The following is a 17,656-nucleotide window of genomic DNA, read 5'->3' on the forward strand; positions in this document are numbered from 1 at the left end:
CTAAAATTAAACCAGGCTTCCCCTAATAATCAACTCAAAGGGACTGGAGCCCTCACTTCAAAAAGCCATCACTGATGATGATCTATCAAAGGAGGCTTTTAAACAAGGCTGCTCCAAGGTTCTGACCCATGTTTTTGAGCACCATTTTAGTGTGTTTTCCTATGGTCAATTACCCAAAATTCATTTTCAGAGTCTCATGGCATTTAAAGAAAGAAAGGTCAAGGTCTGTGAGATGAAATCAAATAGACAATGGTACAGAGAGTCACCATTAGCCTTGTTTGGACATTAAAAGAAAGTGAAAATTATACTCTAGTTAAAATGTTTAAAAGTACAATTCAAGAATCATCTCAAATAACAACTGGAATTATCTAGTATAAGAGGTGCAACAACCAAGCTGCTTTTGTAGGGTTTAAAGAAAAGTTCACTTAAGCAAGATTAGTATTCATGAGACCAACACATGCTTACACAGAGGTTACAGGTTATGGAAAAATATATAAGCTTTCCCATCAGCATATAGATATATCACATCTACTAATGCATAAAAATGCTATATGACATTTCCCAAAACAACAAAAGAAGAGTGACATTTAATTTAAAACAGACAGCTATGGAAAAGTGGATTATTACTATATTGATAAAATACAAAGTATACGGTACTAAAAGGTAGACAAGTTTCAAGACTAATGCAGCTGAGACAATTATGAGGATTGCTTCTCTCCCAGACTCCATCTCAGAGAAGAATCAATTAGCCCTTGTCAGACTATGACCTTGAAGGATAAAGCCCTAAACAGAATCTGCTGAGTTGGACGGAAAAGAGATAAGAAAAGCAAGATTCTGCCACTGACAAAAAGTCTACTTTCAAAATTGACATGTCATTTTCACACTGTGAACTGTGACAGCACATACTTAGCTTTGAAGAAATACTGCAATAATGTCTCAAATTCTTCCCTGGAATATGAATGTGCTTTACAAAGCCCGCTTCCCAAAACCCACCTAATGGATTTTTTAAATTGTTATTATTATCCTGCTCAATGACTTAATACTGCATAAAACACAGTATGAACAAGTTTTTCCCATATATATACACTTTATATCAGCTATCTTGCTGTTTCACTTTACACTGATACCAAACAGATTTTTTTATAGCTACCAAACGTGTCAGAATTATGATTCTAAGCAAACATTCCTGGTGTAAGTGAAAATAAAACGAATGGAAGATTCCACAGATAATCTGCAAATATCTGTATGAAATTCACATTTTAAAACAAAGAAACAGACAAGCAGATGCCAAATCACTAGGTGCAATCCTCAAACAATAGTGTCTCCCTCTTTATTCTGCAAATGTGAGCTGAATGGTTTACAGAGTTTAATGTAGGTGGGTAGCTTCTAATGTAGGTAATTTATTCTAAAAATAATAGGTGGGTAGATCTTAAGGAGATACTATTTTTTGTCTCAAATAAAAATCACTGAATAGATCAAATAATTCTACAGAATCTTGCAGGCTGTGCATTTTTGGATTTGCTTTTTCAGCTCTGCCACATTTTGCTCCGAATAGAAGTCACTTTTTGTACATGACATTCATTTTGCCAGCATCAGAAGGGTGGCAACGATGTTTTATTGAAGTCTGCCAATGGTTTTTACTTTTGAAAAACATAAGAGGGTGGGGGAAAGGAAAAGAAGCTGCTTCACTAACTGCTTCTGGAACTAAAACATTATCATCATTATCATGACTGTTATATACATGACTATTGCCTAAAAATCTGTCTTTTACTTTCCCAAGTTTCTTATCTGACAATAAAGTGAAGGTAAGTTGTGTTTCATTAAATATTTCTGCAATGATTTTTTTTTAAAAAAGAGAAGATATTTAATGGACATGAATTCTGAAAATTCTGTAACTGTTACGGTAAGTGGACAAGATCCACAGCTGCTGCTTATAGATATAGCTTCATCTAAAAACAATGGAGCCTCTTCATCTGCAAATGTCAAATCATTTGATACACAAAGGCTGAAATCCTATGTCACACTAAATATAAAAAGTCCCAGTGATTAAACCTGCATAATGCTGATTCACAAAATACTGTAAATGCTAATTCACGATAATCAAATATGCGTCAAATTCTTGTCCTATTTGACACATTTACCACATGAGAATACAAGGCCAACACTTGATGCTTCAGAAATAATATTTCTAAAATATTTTCTGCAAGGGAAAGATATGAGATAAGAAGAGAAGAAAGTGACTGATAGTCTTTGTATAAGACAGTTTATCAAGTCTAGGAAATAACTCATGTTCACCACTGCGGGTTCTGGTCGGATTCTCGAAACACACCCCTTTCCCTTTTCTTAGTCTGCCAACCTGGGATGCATTGTTTCAGTACTTACACATCAATGAAGGTTAACAATGCCATTGTCTGAAACTGTATTTTAATCTGTTGTAATATTATAAATAGCAAAATGCTGGGTATGGCATTTCAGAAGGGATACAGGCTTATTGATGCCCAATATCATACGATGAACCATGGAATAATCAGAAAAGTACTAATAGATTGATAAGATGTATAAACCAATTGTTAAATGATGGAAACAGTTTTTTGTAATTTCTTAGCAACAGAAGTAAAGGGGACACTATTGCTTAAATCTTCTAGTATAAACTAATCAGTGGAGTTTAGGATTAAGTCAAAGAGTAGGAAAAGGGGAGAGAGTTTTCACCATGAAGAGGAAGAATATTTGAATAAATGTGTTGGAAATATTCTTAAGCTTTTGCGCAGGAGCAAGCTTATATATTTCACAGTATTTTCTTTCCTGTGCCTACAGGCAAAACATTTCTTAAAAAGCAGCGTTTTAAATATTAAAGTAACCTGAAAGCTAAGTACTCCGTGTAATGAAAACGCTCAGCTTCCAGATATGTGGAATCGGCTTGTAATTACTCAAAAGCACAGGATTCATGTTCTATACAGGTTTAGATGCTCTTTCACGTTTATCATCAGCCCATGCATTTCAAGGTTGAACCGCCGGCACAAGGAGACTCCAGGCTGTAATATAGCAAGTCACTGCCTGTATTTAGCCACACACTGAAGACTTATAAATGATGACAGGACATCAGACTAGAGGAGACACTAGTGAGACTCACATCTGCATAGGTTGATACCAAGTTGCAAGGAGAAATCTGCGTGGCTAGAATTACTGCCAAGCTAACAGGAACGCCCTCCTATAGCACTAATTTACCTGATGAGGAAAAAAAATGATATATGTGGGGTGCAATTTGTCACAAATACAGAATACAAGGAAGATGGGAAATAGGCAAAGTCGAAGACAGAAGTTAATTACAAGTCAGGACCAGGGCTGAAATCAAAAGGAAATCAATCTAGCATTCACATACATTTTTCTGGATCTTAATAAAACTGCTTCCAGAACTAATCCACTTCTATCCAGTGATTAGCAAAACAATCTCTATTCTCACCACAGTGTATGAATGTTACATGCAAAAGATTTTGTTCAACACATAAAGCTGCATAGGAGGTTGGGGTGTGATTTTATACTTACCTAGTTTTGGTGGAGCTGTCTGGATATTAGTTTCAATGTCTTGTGCCAAAGATGCTGTTGTAGGTACTTTTACTTCAGTGTCTAGGCTAGATGGAGCTAGGGAGGGTGACAAAGAGGGTGGGAAATGGTAATCTAACACACTCTTAGATGGGGATGGCTGATCAGGAGCCTCGGAAGTAAGCAATCGGGCCCCATCAGGCTGACCTGTAACCTCAAATGTTGTTTTGCTGGTGGGTATTGGGAAATACGATGTATGCACTACAGATGGCACCCAAGCAGATAATGCATTAGGATCCCCAGAGGTGAATGGATCTTGTCCAATCCTACCAGGATCAAGGTGGGTAGGAGCATCGTACTCAAAAATCTTGTCCACAAACACCCACTTGAGGCCAGCAATACAGAGGCAAAGGCTGATCAGGCAACCCAAGACTGGGACAATGCAGATCTTTTCTGAGTTGAGACAGCTTGTCAGACGCTCTGTCTCCAGGCACACACAGCAGGTAGCAGCGAGGCCTGCAATTCCCTGCACTCTTCTTTCCTCGGTCTGTGTCTCTGGCGTGTCCTCTTCAGCCGGGAGCCCGGCAAGTGATGCAGTAGGGCTCAGCTGGGCCGAGGGGTTGGGAAAACTCTCCAGAGTGGCTTCAGACATAGTTACGCATATATATATGTTTTTCAAACAAACACTCCTCTACACAACCGTAGCAACTCTATTCTGGTCCGTCATTCTTAATAAGCAAGCCAAAAGGAGAGAAAACAGATCCAGAGAAAGATCACAGCACCAGGCATCAAAAGGGGATCTGAATGTCAAAAGATGATCCAAATAAGGAGAGATGGCAAAGATTTTTAAAAACAAAACACAACCTTGCAAATACTCAGAAAGGAAGTCCCTCATAATGATTCAGCTCCTTTTCCTTGCTCACGTTCTCATTTTGTTTGTAATTCCTTGATTCCTCTTCTGCCATCTCAATTCTTCAAGGAGTCAAAAAACGAGGGAATTATAAAAAAAAGGAAGAAGCTGAAATACTAAACAAAACTGCTGAAGTGAACCAACAGCCCGAAGTGAAAGGCTGGCTTCTCACCTTGAGCATTTGAGGCTGGTGATCGCTTAGATGGAGGAAAAACACAGCTGTCATGCAGTAGAAGCGAAAGAAAAATCAGGAGGAACGGGAGCAGCGGCAGCAGCAGCAGCAGTGACAGTAGCAATAGCATCCTGTTGTGCAAAAGAGCCGGCAGAAAGAGGCTGAATCATTACAGAGCAGCAGGTGCCTGCTCCCTCAGCATCACTGCAAGCAATATAATTAGAGAGAGATTTGAAAAGAAGAGACGGCAACTCTGTCCTTAATCCTTACCACCTCCTCCTTTTTCATCCCTCCCAGGACCACTTCCCCTCCAGTGTGTTCCTTTCTTCCTTCACTCTGTTCTTCCGATGTACAGATTCCCTCTGCTCTCCTTTCTCTCTCTCCCCACCCCCAACCCTCTGCAGGGCTGGTCTGAGTTAAATCAGCACACCCAGCAACACGGGATTGCCAATGACTTCCTATTTTATCCAATTAAAAGGAACAGAGGCCATAAACTCAAAAAGGGAGCTACAGAGGAGCCAGTCAGACGCGCTCTTTCTCTTTCTCCCACCGTGTGGTCACGAAAGGATGCCAATCGATTACAGCAATGTAACAAAGCTGCAAGAGGATAAGGGCGGGGAAGGTTGTAGGTGGCAGCCTTATGGGCTGGACCTGATGCTAGGATATCCGATCCCTCCCAAGGGACACAGGCCTTTCAGCTGCAGTTTCTTTCTGTGTGCTGCTTAGAGAGAATTTTTTTGCTTCTCATCGATATAGACGGCATTGACGTGAGTTTCAGACTACAGCTGTTGTTGTTTTACAACAGAGACAACTTTTGAAAAACTTGCATTTCATTCCAACTTGGACTTCAGATATACTATGTATACAAATGATGTATTGTTCTGGAATTAACATTTTAACAAGTTTTTAATAAATACTGCATCAACTTGAAGTGCAAGCCTAGAAACACACACACACACACACACACACACACACACACACACACACACACACACACACACACACACACACAGAGATTGAGATTCTTATTCAAGCTTCTCAAATGATGAAAGATGGATAGAATTTTGTCTACTGAGGTTTTTTTTTCTTGAAATTGCCAAGATTAAAGGGAATAATAGTTAAACCATGTTTTCTCGACTTCTTCTACAGCACTGAAGGTATTTAAAATCACTTAAAGACTGAATTAAGTGAAATGCTATCAAAATAAATATTTTCAAAGTATCAGAAATCATGACAAATTATATGATGCACACTATAAGTGGAGTGGAGTTCAAGTCAAAAGTGAAACCTGATACCACTAGTCAAACAAATCAATACAATTCAGATGAGGATTAGTCAAATGTGAGTTTGCTACCTGGAAGGTCTGCAACAGATTTTCTTTCAGTTAGTTCATGATGTCAAGTTTACAATTCATGACCTTGAAGATCAGAGTTTTAATTATTTCATCCAAAACAATGTGATATTGGATGAAATAGAACAACTAGCCTCAATCAGAGGAGATCCACTGAACGACAAGAGTTAATACTTACGTAATTCCCAGCCTACTCTAGCTCAATATTTTGCAGTTTAGGCTCTCAATATATAGTGATGGAATATGCTGTGAATCCTTAATCAGCAGCCATGAGAGACTAGGCAGTGCATCAGCCTCTCTGGCATCACTGAGCCCTACTGCGAGCTTAAGAACATTAGTCAAGCATGCGGAGGAAATGGGTAAATTTGTATAACTCACCATCCTCAACTGGAGCCAGTGCCTAACCACAGAGTAAGATAGATTTGTTTGGCTAGAATAAAAGATAACTACTAAAGAACCCAAAGAAGTACATGTTATATGACTGAAAATCTTAGAAAAAAAATAAAAATAAAAATCTAACCAGAATTAGACTATGCAGAACAAGGCATATGATTGGAGTCCACTGATAGGACATCAGGGATTTGTAACAGATTTACAAAATCTATAGTTTTTTTAAAAAAACAAACAAACAAAGCTGTAAGTGCAGAAATATTTTTAAACATGTCTGCTCTAGTACTGATCATTTTTCTCTCACTTACAGAGCTCCTCAAGTTCTGGGTGCCCCTGACCAGGTTTTTTGTTCAACTGCAGCTAAGGCAGCCACAGCCTTCAATTTATAAAACCTTTAGGAGGCTACTCCTTCTCAATTAAATTAATTAGTTCCAGTTCTTGCAGCCTGAGGGTATTGGCAGGATCCTTGGTGAGATGAATGTCTCCACCCCCAATGTATGTTGAACCCTTGCTCTTCTTGGCATATACAAGCTGATAAGAGGGGAAAGGCCGAGTGGGTAGGAGTAGTGATGGATGCCTCCCTGCAGCAGGGCAGGATCCCAGCATGCTTAAAGGAGGTAGCAGTAAGGCTGCTGGTGGGGAAAAAACAACCCTCCTTGAATCCCATGGTATTGGAAAAATACTGATCTGTTTCAAAAGTCCCATTCCTTGACATGGTTCTGGAGCAAAGGATGGTTTTTCAGTTCCAAAAGTTCCTGGATGAGACTGATTCTCGAGATCCATTTCATTCTGGCTTCAGGTCTGATTATGGGATAGAGATGGCATTGGCTGCCTTAGTGAATAACCTATGCCAGAAATGGGGCAAGGGGAGTGTGTCCTTATTGGTTTGGCTGGATCTCTTGGTGGCTTTTGATACCATTTGCCCTTCTGGGCCATTTCTCTGGTATAGGACATGGAGGCACTGTTCTACAGTAGCTCTGGTCCTTCCTCAAGGGGAGAACTCAGAAGGTGGTGTGAGGGACTCCTTCCTGCTCAACGCCCTGGCCGTTGGCTTATGATGTCCCTCAGGATTCTAATTTACCTGTGCTATTTATCATACACATGAAACTCTAAGGTTGTTCAGAGTTTTGGACTTTAGTGTCATCAGTATGCAGATGGCATCCAACCTTATATCTCATGTCCATCTAATTCCAAGTAAGCGGCTTCAGTTCTAAACTGGTGTCTGGTGTCAGTGATGGGCTGGTAAAAGGGTGAATAAACTGAAGCTTAATCCAAACAAGCCAGAAATGCTTTGGGGCAGTTACAAGGCAGATTAGCTAATAAGGTTTCAATCTGTGCTCATTGGGGTTATGCTCCCCCCATCAAAACACAGCTTTGCAGCTTGTGCTCTTGGATTCAGGCCTGACCTTCAATGTCCAGGTCTCAGCAGCGGCTAGGAGTTCATTTGCACAGGAAAAGCCAGTGCGCTAGTGCAGCCTGATTCTGGATATGTCTCACCTGGCCATAGTGACACATGCTTTAGTTACATCCCATTTGGATGACTGCAATGCACTCTATGTGAGACTGCCTTTGGAAAATGATCAGAAACTTCAGTGGTCTAAAATGCACTATCAGATCGTTAACTGGAGCTGCTGACAGGAATCACATGACTCCGCTGTTACAAGCACTCCACTGGCTGTAGGTCTGTTTTCAGGCACAACACAAATGGGTCATTTTCACCTATAAAGCCCTAAAACAAATTGGATTCAGATTACCTGAAAGACTAGAGGTTCCTCCATGAGCTTGCCCTGGTTTTAAAATAATCGGGGAAGGCCTTTCTCGCTCCTACCACCCTTACAGTCCTGTTTGTTCATGTCTTGCCTGTCACTGCTCCCGAACTGTGTAGCTCTCTCTCTCTCTCATATGGGAAGCCAGGTTGAGCCTCTCTTTGCTGTCCTTCTGCAAGCAGGCAAAGACTTTTCTCTTCAGAAACGCTTTTTCCTTGGTTATTATTATTTTAATGTGTTTTAGATGGTTGTAAACTATTTTGATTGACAACTTTTTAAATCTGACATCTGTTTAATTCTTTTTAAATATTGAAATAAGTTATTGATTTTCAGCTTTTAATATTTTAAGTCGACTTGTGTTCTTCTGAGGAGAAAGACAGGGTATAAATATTTTAAATAAATAAATATTCACAAGGTTGTCACTTGATGGTACATAATACCAACGAAGAAATTATGTATAAGAACACTGCTTAACAAAAAGATACTGAGCCCAAGAATGAAAAAAAGTAATGCTACAATGATACAGCTGCAGACATAAGGATTGTTTCAATGTGCTTGTTAACGATTAAATTAATGAAAGGGAAAAGCAAGGGGCTTTTTCAGCAGTTTATGAGAGAAACTTTTTCAAAGGATGAAGTGACACATCTATCAGCGTGGCAACACTTGGAAACATTAATACATTACTGAAAGCAACTGGCCTTGCTTCACTAAAGCTTTTAGAGATTAATATTGTTTTATTTGCAGACTGAGAGGTTATCATCCCAGCAAACTGAAACAGGGCTGCAAAATAGAAGAGAACCATTTCTCATGGTAGCTCTTCCTTCAGATAGATTCAAGATTCATTCGGAGGCAATGTTTATTCTCAACCAAGCCTTCAACTTTGTTCTGAGTCCTAGAACTGTTTATTTGCATGATTATAACCTAATAAATGAAAATCAATTTATTTCCTACTATTAGGGTGGTTGTGTACTAATTGTAAGCCTAATATTTCTTTCCAATGATATTGTACAGCTTTCATTCATTTCAATGGGGCTAATTTAAGAATATGTTGTGATCAGATTGTGGACCTTGGATTCTTACATTTAGCTGCTGCTTCACAACCAACTTAGACAGATTGGAACTCACATACTGTATTGCCCTTATACACTTAAAATCTTAATGGTATCTATGGAAGTACTGACAACTTTCTACCAATGGCCAAATCTAAGAGATTGGAACCAATGATCTGTAGACTGCACCTGCAGAATGAAGCTTGTGCATCACTGTGATTTGTTAAAAGATTTTTTAAGAAAATGCACTCTGACTTAAAACTACATGTTAGTTACGGTGCAGTAAACATTCCAAGGAAAAATTAAGAATGTTACTATGCCTAATGCATGATGGGGTGCACTCCAGAAGTTCATGGCTATCAAAAGAAAAAAAAGCTCTATCAATTAATTTCTTAAAACATCGCATTTTGTTGGTTGTCAACTACCCAGAGAGTTCATAGCACACTACTAAACAGTATATAAGCTGAATGAATGAATGAACAAATAAATAAATAAATATATGTTTGTGTTGTTTGTTGTTCTTTTGCATTATAGAAAAAAACCCCACAAGATTTGTATAAGAATGCATGTATAAAAACATACATGGGATTCAAAATATTACAAGAAAGATGATGAATTTCTGGGTTGCTGCATATGGATTGTGGAAACCTGGACTGACTTTATTAGATCACATTCTATTCTTGCAAATAAAACAGGTTTGTAAATCCAAGCACTGGAGTTATTGTTATTAGTTTTATTTATATGCTGCATTTCTCCCAACAAGGGACCCAAAGTGGCTCACAACATTAAAATTCACACAATTTAAGAACACAATAAGTTAAATATTAAAAGACAAACTGAACAATATGATTTAAAATACAATTAAAACAGTAAAAAAAGATTTAAATTATCTGCTAAAATGGGGTTCAGGGATTCAGTTGTAATTGCTAAAAGCCTGTCTGAAGAGATGGGTCTAGCTTTTTTTGAAAAGTTAACAGGGAAGAGGCCATCTTGATTTCCTGAGGGAGAGCATTCCAAAGCCTGGGAGCTGCTACAGAGAAGGCCCTCTCCCACGTCCCCATCAGCTGTGCTTGTGCTGGCAATGGGATCAAGTTGTCCTTGACATATAAAATAAAAACCAAACTTATTTATTTTCAGTCATTTCACATAGTCACTCAGAGGTCACTCTTTCTTTCCACAGGGTGTCCTTCTGTCCCACAGCTTGTTGTATTCCACACACATCTCATGGGGCATAGATGTTAAGCAGTTGCTACATACTCAACTCTTGTCCTCAAGTCCCATGGCCTACACGTTACTCTAGCTATTTTGCTTTCAATAGGTTCTGCTTTGCTAATATCAGTCGTACTGAATAAAACAGGATTGTGTACAACATGACAGGGTGATTTGCCCTAATGAGGTAATATAGACCATGACAGAAGGCAATCTCAGAAAAAGATTCTAATTTCTAAGGACAGATCCATCCCTGAGTCGCATACAGTATTTCTGGCAAAGACTTGATGACATTTGGTGCAGATACAACCTATTATCAAATAGGCTAAGATACACAAGATTATACACAAATAATTGATAAATTTCACTTTAAGATATTAAACGTGCAAGAAGAAATATTCGATTTTCTCCCAAGTAGCCGAGATATAAAATGATATTATTACCATTAACACCATAACCAACATTTTAGAAAGTGGGAAACCTGTTTAATCATCTGTAGCCAGAAGGCTGAGGAAAGATTATGCAGTAGAATCACAGCACTGGCAGCATTACTACAGTATGTTGGTTAATATTTTGTTTCCAAGTTCTAATTTTTTAAACCTTGTCTTCAGTCCAAAACCTTACAGAATGATTCCCCCTCTCAAACAAGGCTTTCCCATAATTGTATAAAGTACTTCAGTGATGTTTTAGCACTGGATGCATACCCCAACCTAAGAATAGACAACCTGCTTCCTTCCATGCCTTTTAGACTACACAATTCATAATCCATTATAATTGGCTATGCTGGTCTGATGGGATAAGGCTAACCCCTGCCCCAATGACTATATTTGCCTCAAAAGAACCAAACTGTTGGTCACATGTTGAAAGGCCCATTTGATCAGTTAGAGGGAAATCTACCTGCCCTGGACAAGGTAGGGCACTCCCCCCCCCCAAAAGAATGGGTTTGAAGCTTGGGGCTGTCTCCATGGATGCTCAAACATTGGCGGTGGCCAACTTCAGCTGATTGCCCAGTTACGTCACTACATGGACAGAAAATGCCTAGAAACATCAGTTCATGAATTGGTAATCTCAAAAATTTACTACTGCCATGCTATCGCCAAGGGCAGCTCTCAAAAACAGTACAAAAACTCCAGCATGTGGTAGCCAGACTAATTTTGGCATGTAGTAAATCTGATCATATATCCTTAGTTTTGGCTTGCCTAAACTGGCTCACTATTAGTATCCAGGTGCAATTCAAGGTGCTGGTACTAATTTATAAAGCCCTTAATAGTTTAGGATCTCGATATTTATCAGAACCTCTTCCCTAGAAAACAGCTGCTCATTTTACATGCTCCACACAAACCTCAGTGGCCACAATGAGGCCAAAAAGATGACAATGAAGACTGGGGGCTTCTCAGCAGTGGCCCCTTCTCTGTGGAATAAACTTCCATCGGAGGTGTGCCAGGCTCCATTCCTCCTGACTTTTAGGAATTATTAAAGACAGAACTTTGTAAAGTGACCCTCTCACATCCCTGGCTGTTGTGAATTTTTAATTTAGGAGAGGGGTATGAATAGGGTAGCCACCTTTTTGGCCTCGCAGTGTGGTCACTGTGGTTTGGGTGGAGCATGTAAAATGTGCAGTTGTTTTCTAAGGAAGAGGTTCTGACGTGGTGGCGCTGTGGGTTAAACCGCAGAAGCCTCTATGCTGCAAGGTCAGAAGACCAGCCGTCGTAAGATTGAATCTACGCAATGGAGTGAGCTCCTGTCACTTGTCCCAGCTCCTGCCAACCTAGCAGTTTGAAAGCATGCAAATGCAAGTAGATAAATAGGTACCACCATGGTGGGAAGGTAACGGCATTCCGTGTCTAGTCGCTGGCCACGTGACCACGGAAAATGCTGACTCTACAGCTTGGAGATGGGGATGAGCACCGCACCCTACAGTTGGACATGACCGGACTAAATGCCTTTACCTTATGAACCATATTGTTTGAGTTTGTATGTGGTTGGTGTTTGGGAGGTGGATGAATGTTTGCTGGTCTATTTTGCAAACTGTCCAGTTACTAAGTGGTGCAGTGCACAAGTTAAATCAATCAATCAATCAATCAATCAATCAATCAGTCTGCCCATGTCACTAAACTGAGAATCCATTCTACAGTTTTGTGAATATCTGGACAGTCACTGAATTACTGTCTGGTTGAGCTACAGTCGTGTCTTTAAGCGGGTATACTGAGGAGAAAGCATATATCTAAATCAGATCTTTGCTGCCTAGTGTGAAGGAGCAGAGCAAGAGGAATTACAAAGTATCCAAGAACATGGAGTCATTTGCATGTTTCATGGCAATCATAAAGGCAAAAAGGAGGAAGCATTAATAGATATCCAAATTTCTTTCACACAGCTAAGTGATGCACACATCATCTTTTGTACAGAAGATTTCCAGCAAATCATTTAAATACATTTACATAACTTAAATAAAAGAATAACTTTGTCATTCTTTTTTCTCTTTTTGCCTTTTTAAGATATGTCAGACAGTATGACACACAGTTATACATTTTCTGAGAAGTTTATTATTCAGAGTGCTGCTTGATGCCTTTTCTCTGCATCTAGTTTCTTGGCATTTACTGCTGCATATATAAACCCACATCCTAGTACGGGAGCAAGTACTGTTGAGTGTACAGAATCAATATGGAAAAGCCAGCTTCTTCTTTCCCTGCCATGATATTCACATTATTCAGGGACTGACTTATGATACAGCAGAGGGTGTGGGCGGAGATGTTTACATAAATTTAGGATAATAAGTCTGCAGCAGCAAATTAGATGATTCTGTTCATGATGGCGTGCTGACTCAAAAGCAAAATGTAATACCATCTTGCTTTTTCTAGTTTTTATTATTGCAACCAACTATTAAACATAACTGTTCTGCATTCACAGAGGAATTAGAATAAAATGTGATCAAAGAATGCACAGATTGTACCTGGCCTAAGCCCACCTTTAATAATCATAAGTAATTTTTTTCACTTGTAAATTGCTGTGTTGTTAACATGCCATCAAAGCCACTGCCTCATTATTGCAGCCCTTATAAGGTTTTTGAGGTATATGAGATGTTCAAGGAGTGGATTGCCAATGCTGCTCCCCGCCCTGGGAGTTTCCACAGCCAAGTATGGGTTTGAACCTGGGTATCTACCAGTGAGTTTCTACAGCCAGGTATGTATTTGAACTCAGTCTGACACTCAATCTACCAAAATCACATTGGTTCCTAAATTTAAAAAAGTTATCATAAAGCCAATTCTACTAGAACTCTCTATGAAGTACAGCACATTAAATTTAGGGTGCAAGTCTCTATCGGCAACAAATATCTATGTATTTGGGACTACTGATAATTGACTGAAGCAGCATATGTATAAGGAATCTTTGTATCTTGAATCTTATCCTGTCTGTGTGGTAGTACAGAACCAAAGGGGACCCTCTTAAGAACAGAACACAGGGCTTGGTTCTACCCATATGCGAATCACTAACAACCACAGGAAAACAGTCCCCCTTCAGCTGAAATGTAAGGTGTTTTTTTTTAAAAAAAAACCCAGCACACTAGAGATTTGCAAAGAAATATGTACCCAGGCACAGTAACACTGGGACAAAAAATAAGGATGACATCTTTGCCCCAGCCCCAAATTCTGCTTTCCGGACCCAAACTCTACACATCCTGTACAGTATTTGGAATGCAGTTCCCTATAACAAAACCCAAAAATTAACTTTCAGTTTCCCATGTAAGCAGAGAGTGTAATGTTGTAACAAATCTTTGGGACAAAATGCAGCCTGACTGCTTATCAATAGTCCTATTTGTTGCTGCTTTCTCCAAGTGGGGAATCCTTTTTTTTTTTTTTTTTTTTTTTGAGGAGAGGTTCCAGTTCATGTGTAGGCTATACCCATGAGCAACCATCCCAGTTTTCCAGTAATGACTGCCTAAGGCTAGTGAGAAGGCCACAACAAAGCCAAGGAAGCTAGCATAATAAGACAGTATGTGCCAGAAAGTAATTGATTCTAATAAGAGAAATGTATAGCATTGGATCACACATGAAGGCAAATGTGTATTTTTGCCTCCTAGAAGGGTGTCCCTCTGGACTTACAAATCTTTCATAGCTGCATGTCTGAAACATTAGACGTGGAAAGAAAGCTGTGCCATCTCCCAACTGGCCAATTACAAAACAAAAACAAGCTAACTTTCCATATGCAGAATAAGGCAATATTGTATCAGAATAAACAGGCCGTCCTGTCCTCTTATGGGTGCACTGTTTCTAGATGCAGAATCAGCATCTCATCTAGTGAAGCCTGAACAAATATGTCAGACATGCAAGTCTTGATAGCTCCATTAGGAAAAGCTTTTTAAAACAGTCCTTAAATTCTATGTTTCATATTTACAATTAGTAGATAATTTCATTCCTGTCTTAATTAAATACTAATTTATGTGCTGAAAAATAAGGCTGGATTGTCTCTCATTTTCCGCACCAGTATTGTCGAGTGTTGTTACAACTACTTTACAAGTACAGAACACCGTCCCTAAATGAGAAACAGTACAAGGTTATTTTAAAGCGCCATATAGACTGAGTGGAGACCTAGAATTTCAAAAGCGAAAAGAAGGCTGTATTAGCATGATCATTGCCAGGGTGGGGGAGGATTATAAATTTAACCTTCCTAATTTTTAGCAGTATTACAACACGGTCCTTATAAGACATGCAATATTTAAACACATGCACCAAGGGTCTACTCAGCAGTTATTATGACAATTCTTTCTATCATAGCCCACCTTTTCCCTGCCCATCCCCACACCCCCACCAGCACCCTTCAAACACAGGAAGCTTAATACATTATTCATGTGGAGGCAGAAGCTAGAAAGTCTATATATGCCATTTATCTTTGAAATGGTAAGCTATAGTTATTGTCAGAGGGGAGTATGTGCCTATGCATTATGTGATGGGATGGAAGTTTACAGCAGAATAGTTAAGTAAGAGCAAATAATTTTTGCAAAAAAATCAAACAGGGGTTTGTGAGGATAACCTGGGCTCTACAGAGCCCAAACACTAGAAGCAGACAGCCTCAAATTATTCCTGTAGCAATTAACCGATTGTAAGAGGCGTGTGCATTTCCTTTCATCTATTAATGTGATTAAGTGCATTTACTCAGCATTTTCAAGAAAGCACATGATGAAAGCAGCAACAGAATTTGGTAAGTGTATGAGAACTACATAAGTAAATTCAAGAACTCCTCCTACAACAGCAACCCAACAAACAAACCTGTCTGAAAACTGCTGCACATGGGTCAGCAAGCCTTCTATCTTGCTACATTAAGGGACCTGTCAACGTAGGCATGTCTCTGCTACGGTAGCATCCAGACGTGCAGTCATTCCATCCCATTTTAGCAAAAGAGAGAAACTTGTGTTCTATCCAGCATTTACTGTCCATAAATATCATGAAGAGATTCTGTATCAAAACTCACAAGATAGGCAAGATGATTTTTATTGTTCTCAGAGCAATAATCTTAAATAAAAAGAATTTGGTACTGGAACTTTAAAACAATACAAGGATAGCCACATCAGTTTGTTGCAGGATAGGTACAATGAAATATATTAGCTGCACCTTCACCTTCTAATGGCAGCTTTAAGAAAGCTGTGAATCAAAAAAGCTCCTGTTTTTAGGTTCTTCCTTTACCATACAGATATCAATCTTCTGTTCAAGCTCTTATTAGCAGTTTATTTGTTTGTTTGTTGAATTTCTATCCTGCCCATCTAGACCAAAGGTCTACTCAGGGTGGTTTACAAATTTAAAAACAATAAAATCAAAAACATATATGTCCAGGATGGTGAAATATAGGAAATTAAGACAACAGCTGATGGTATTTCCACAGACTTAATAGGGAGTCCTTTTTCCTGTTGTCCATGTGAATCTGAGCCCAAGGCAGGAAGAACAGCAGCCTTCCATTTGAATGACAGCTCCATCTGTCTCATGTGGCCATTGATTACCAGCAACCTCTTTAGCTAGACTCTGACAGCTGACATATACTTTTCCTACAAATGCATTCTGTGTGTGCTGTGTGCCTGGCCGATACAGATATTCTTCATAATTTTTAATAATAATCTTATTGTGGAAAAGGATCATTTCTAACTAAATCAATGCATTCTACACAACTGGGTGTGTGTGTGTGAGATCTTCTCTGAATAGCTTTATTTCACATGAATTCCTATCCTCAAAGGGTCACTGATAAGGTGAGATGTTTATGTTCCTCTGCTGCAACAAAAAGAGAAAAGTGGTGCTCTAAAAAGGAAAATATTTTCAATGATGATACACAGTACTTTTTATCAATATTGATATTGTCCAAGGCAAGTTGCTTCCCTTGTGCTGGGGCAACTACAAGTGATAGATTTACTACAACCAGACAGCCAACAAACAAACACACATACACACACATACAGAGAGAGAGAGAGAGAGAGAAAGACGGAGAGAGAGAGAGAGAGAGAGAGAGAAATTACCTGCAAGGTAAATCACACAATAAGATTTGTGTGAATATACTTCTTGAGAAAGATGCCTGGTAGGTCTCAGGTTCTGAACCGGAGCCTGATTTAAGAGATCACAAGTAACAGCAGAGCTTGTAATGACTTTGCGTTTATTAATGCGGCCACAATGTTAATCTATTTCTAACACAACACAATGACTAGCAAAGTTGTCATTGAGGATGTGTGTGCTTTATTTGTTACTTATTATTTGGGAAGCCTGAAGGAAAGCATTGGCCCTTAGAACCCATGAGATGACTAAAGGAGCTTTATCTATATTTATATCTTTGAGCCACTCTTTGAAGCATTCCTGTACCACTCTGAGCAGTATAGGATCCTGCTCCTTCTTGCTTCCATCCACTTAATACTGCAGATTCAGAACGATGCAATGCAGCAAGAAGTGTGGCTGACTGCCAGCTACATTTCCTGGAGAGTGCCTGGAACACTGCATTGCTTAACCACACCACACGAAATGAGTACAAGTTGATGGCATGGGCCAGTGTTCAGTGCATAATATGCACCAGAATTCACAGGGGGAGACAGCAGCTCCTATATCTAATGAATAGCTGAACAATATTAGAAAATTAAACACACAGAGTTAGAAAGTACAGTATATGGAATACACTCCTCAGAATGTGAATTCTAAATATTACCATCCAAGAAAATAGCATGCCACAAGGCCTTTCTTACTTAATTACATGAATTCAGTATGCTTTTCACAGAAATAGTTGTTGTAGATTATTATATAATAA

The 17,656-nt window shown here is 39.1% G+C and overlaps 2 protein-coding genes across 16 annotated transcripts in view; both read right to left on the minus strand.

Annotated features, from left to right (window-relative positions):
* Positions 1-17,656, minus strand: part of NRG1 (neuregulin 1) — a 746,295-nt gene that overhangs the window by 126,456 nt on the left and 602,183 nt on the right. Inside the window, exon 1 of one of the 15 annotated variants that reach the window (XM_020801398.3) lies at positions 3,544-5,015. The exons of 13 other annotated variants lie outside the window; for them this stretch is intronic. In XM_020801398.3, the coding sequence (XP_020657057.3) occupies positions 3,544-4,192 (649 nt within the window). In that variant the 5' untranslated portion in view covers positions 4,193-5,015. Of the gene's footprint in view, positions 1-3,543; positions 5,016-17,656 lie in introns of those variants that run through there. One more of the 15 variants, XM_020801403.3, reaches the window with a different exon arrangement.
* Positions 4,487-4,752, minus strand: LOC140704801 (uncharacterized). The gene is given in 2 exon segments (XM_072991967.2): positions 4,487-4,661; positions 4,663-4,752. Coding segments are annotated over 2 exon segments (213 nt in total). The 3' UTR covers positions 4,487-4,538.

The sequence above is a fragment of the Pogona vitticeps genome, chromosome 2 (assembly GCF_051106095.1).
Source record: "Pogona vitticeps strain Pit_001003342236 chromosome 2, PviZW2.1, whole genome shotgun sequence".
In the NCBI taxonomy this organism is placed as follows: Eukaryota; Metazoa; Chordata; class Lepidosauria; order Squamata; family Agamidae; genus Pogona; species Pogona vitticeps.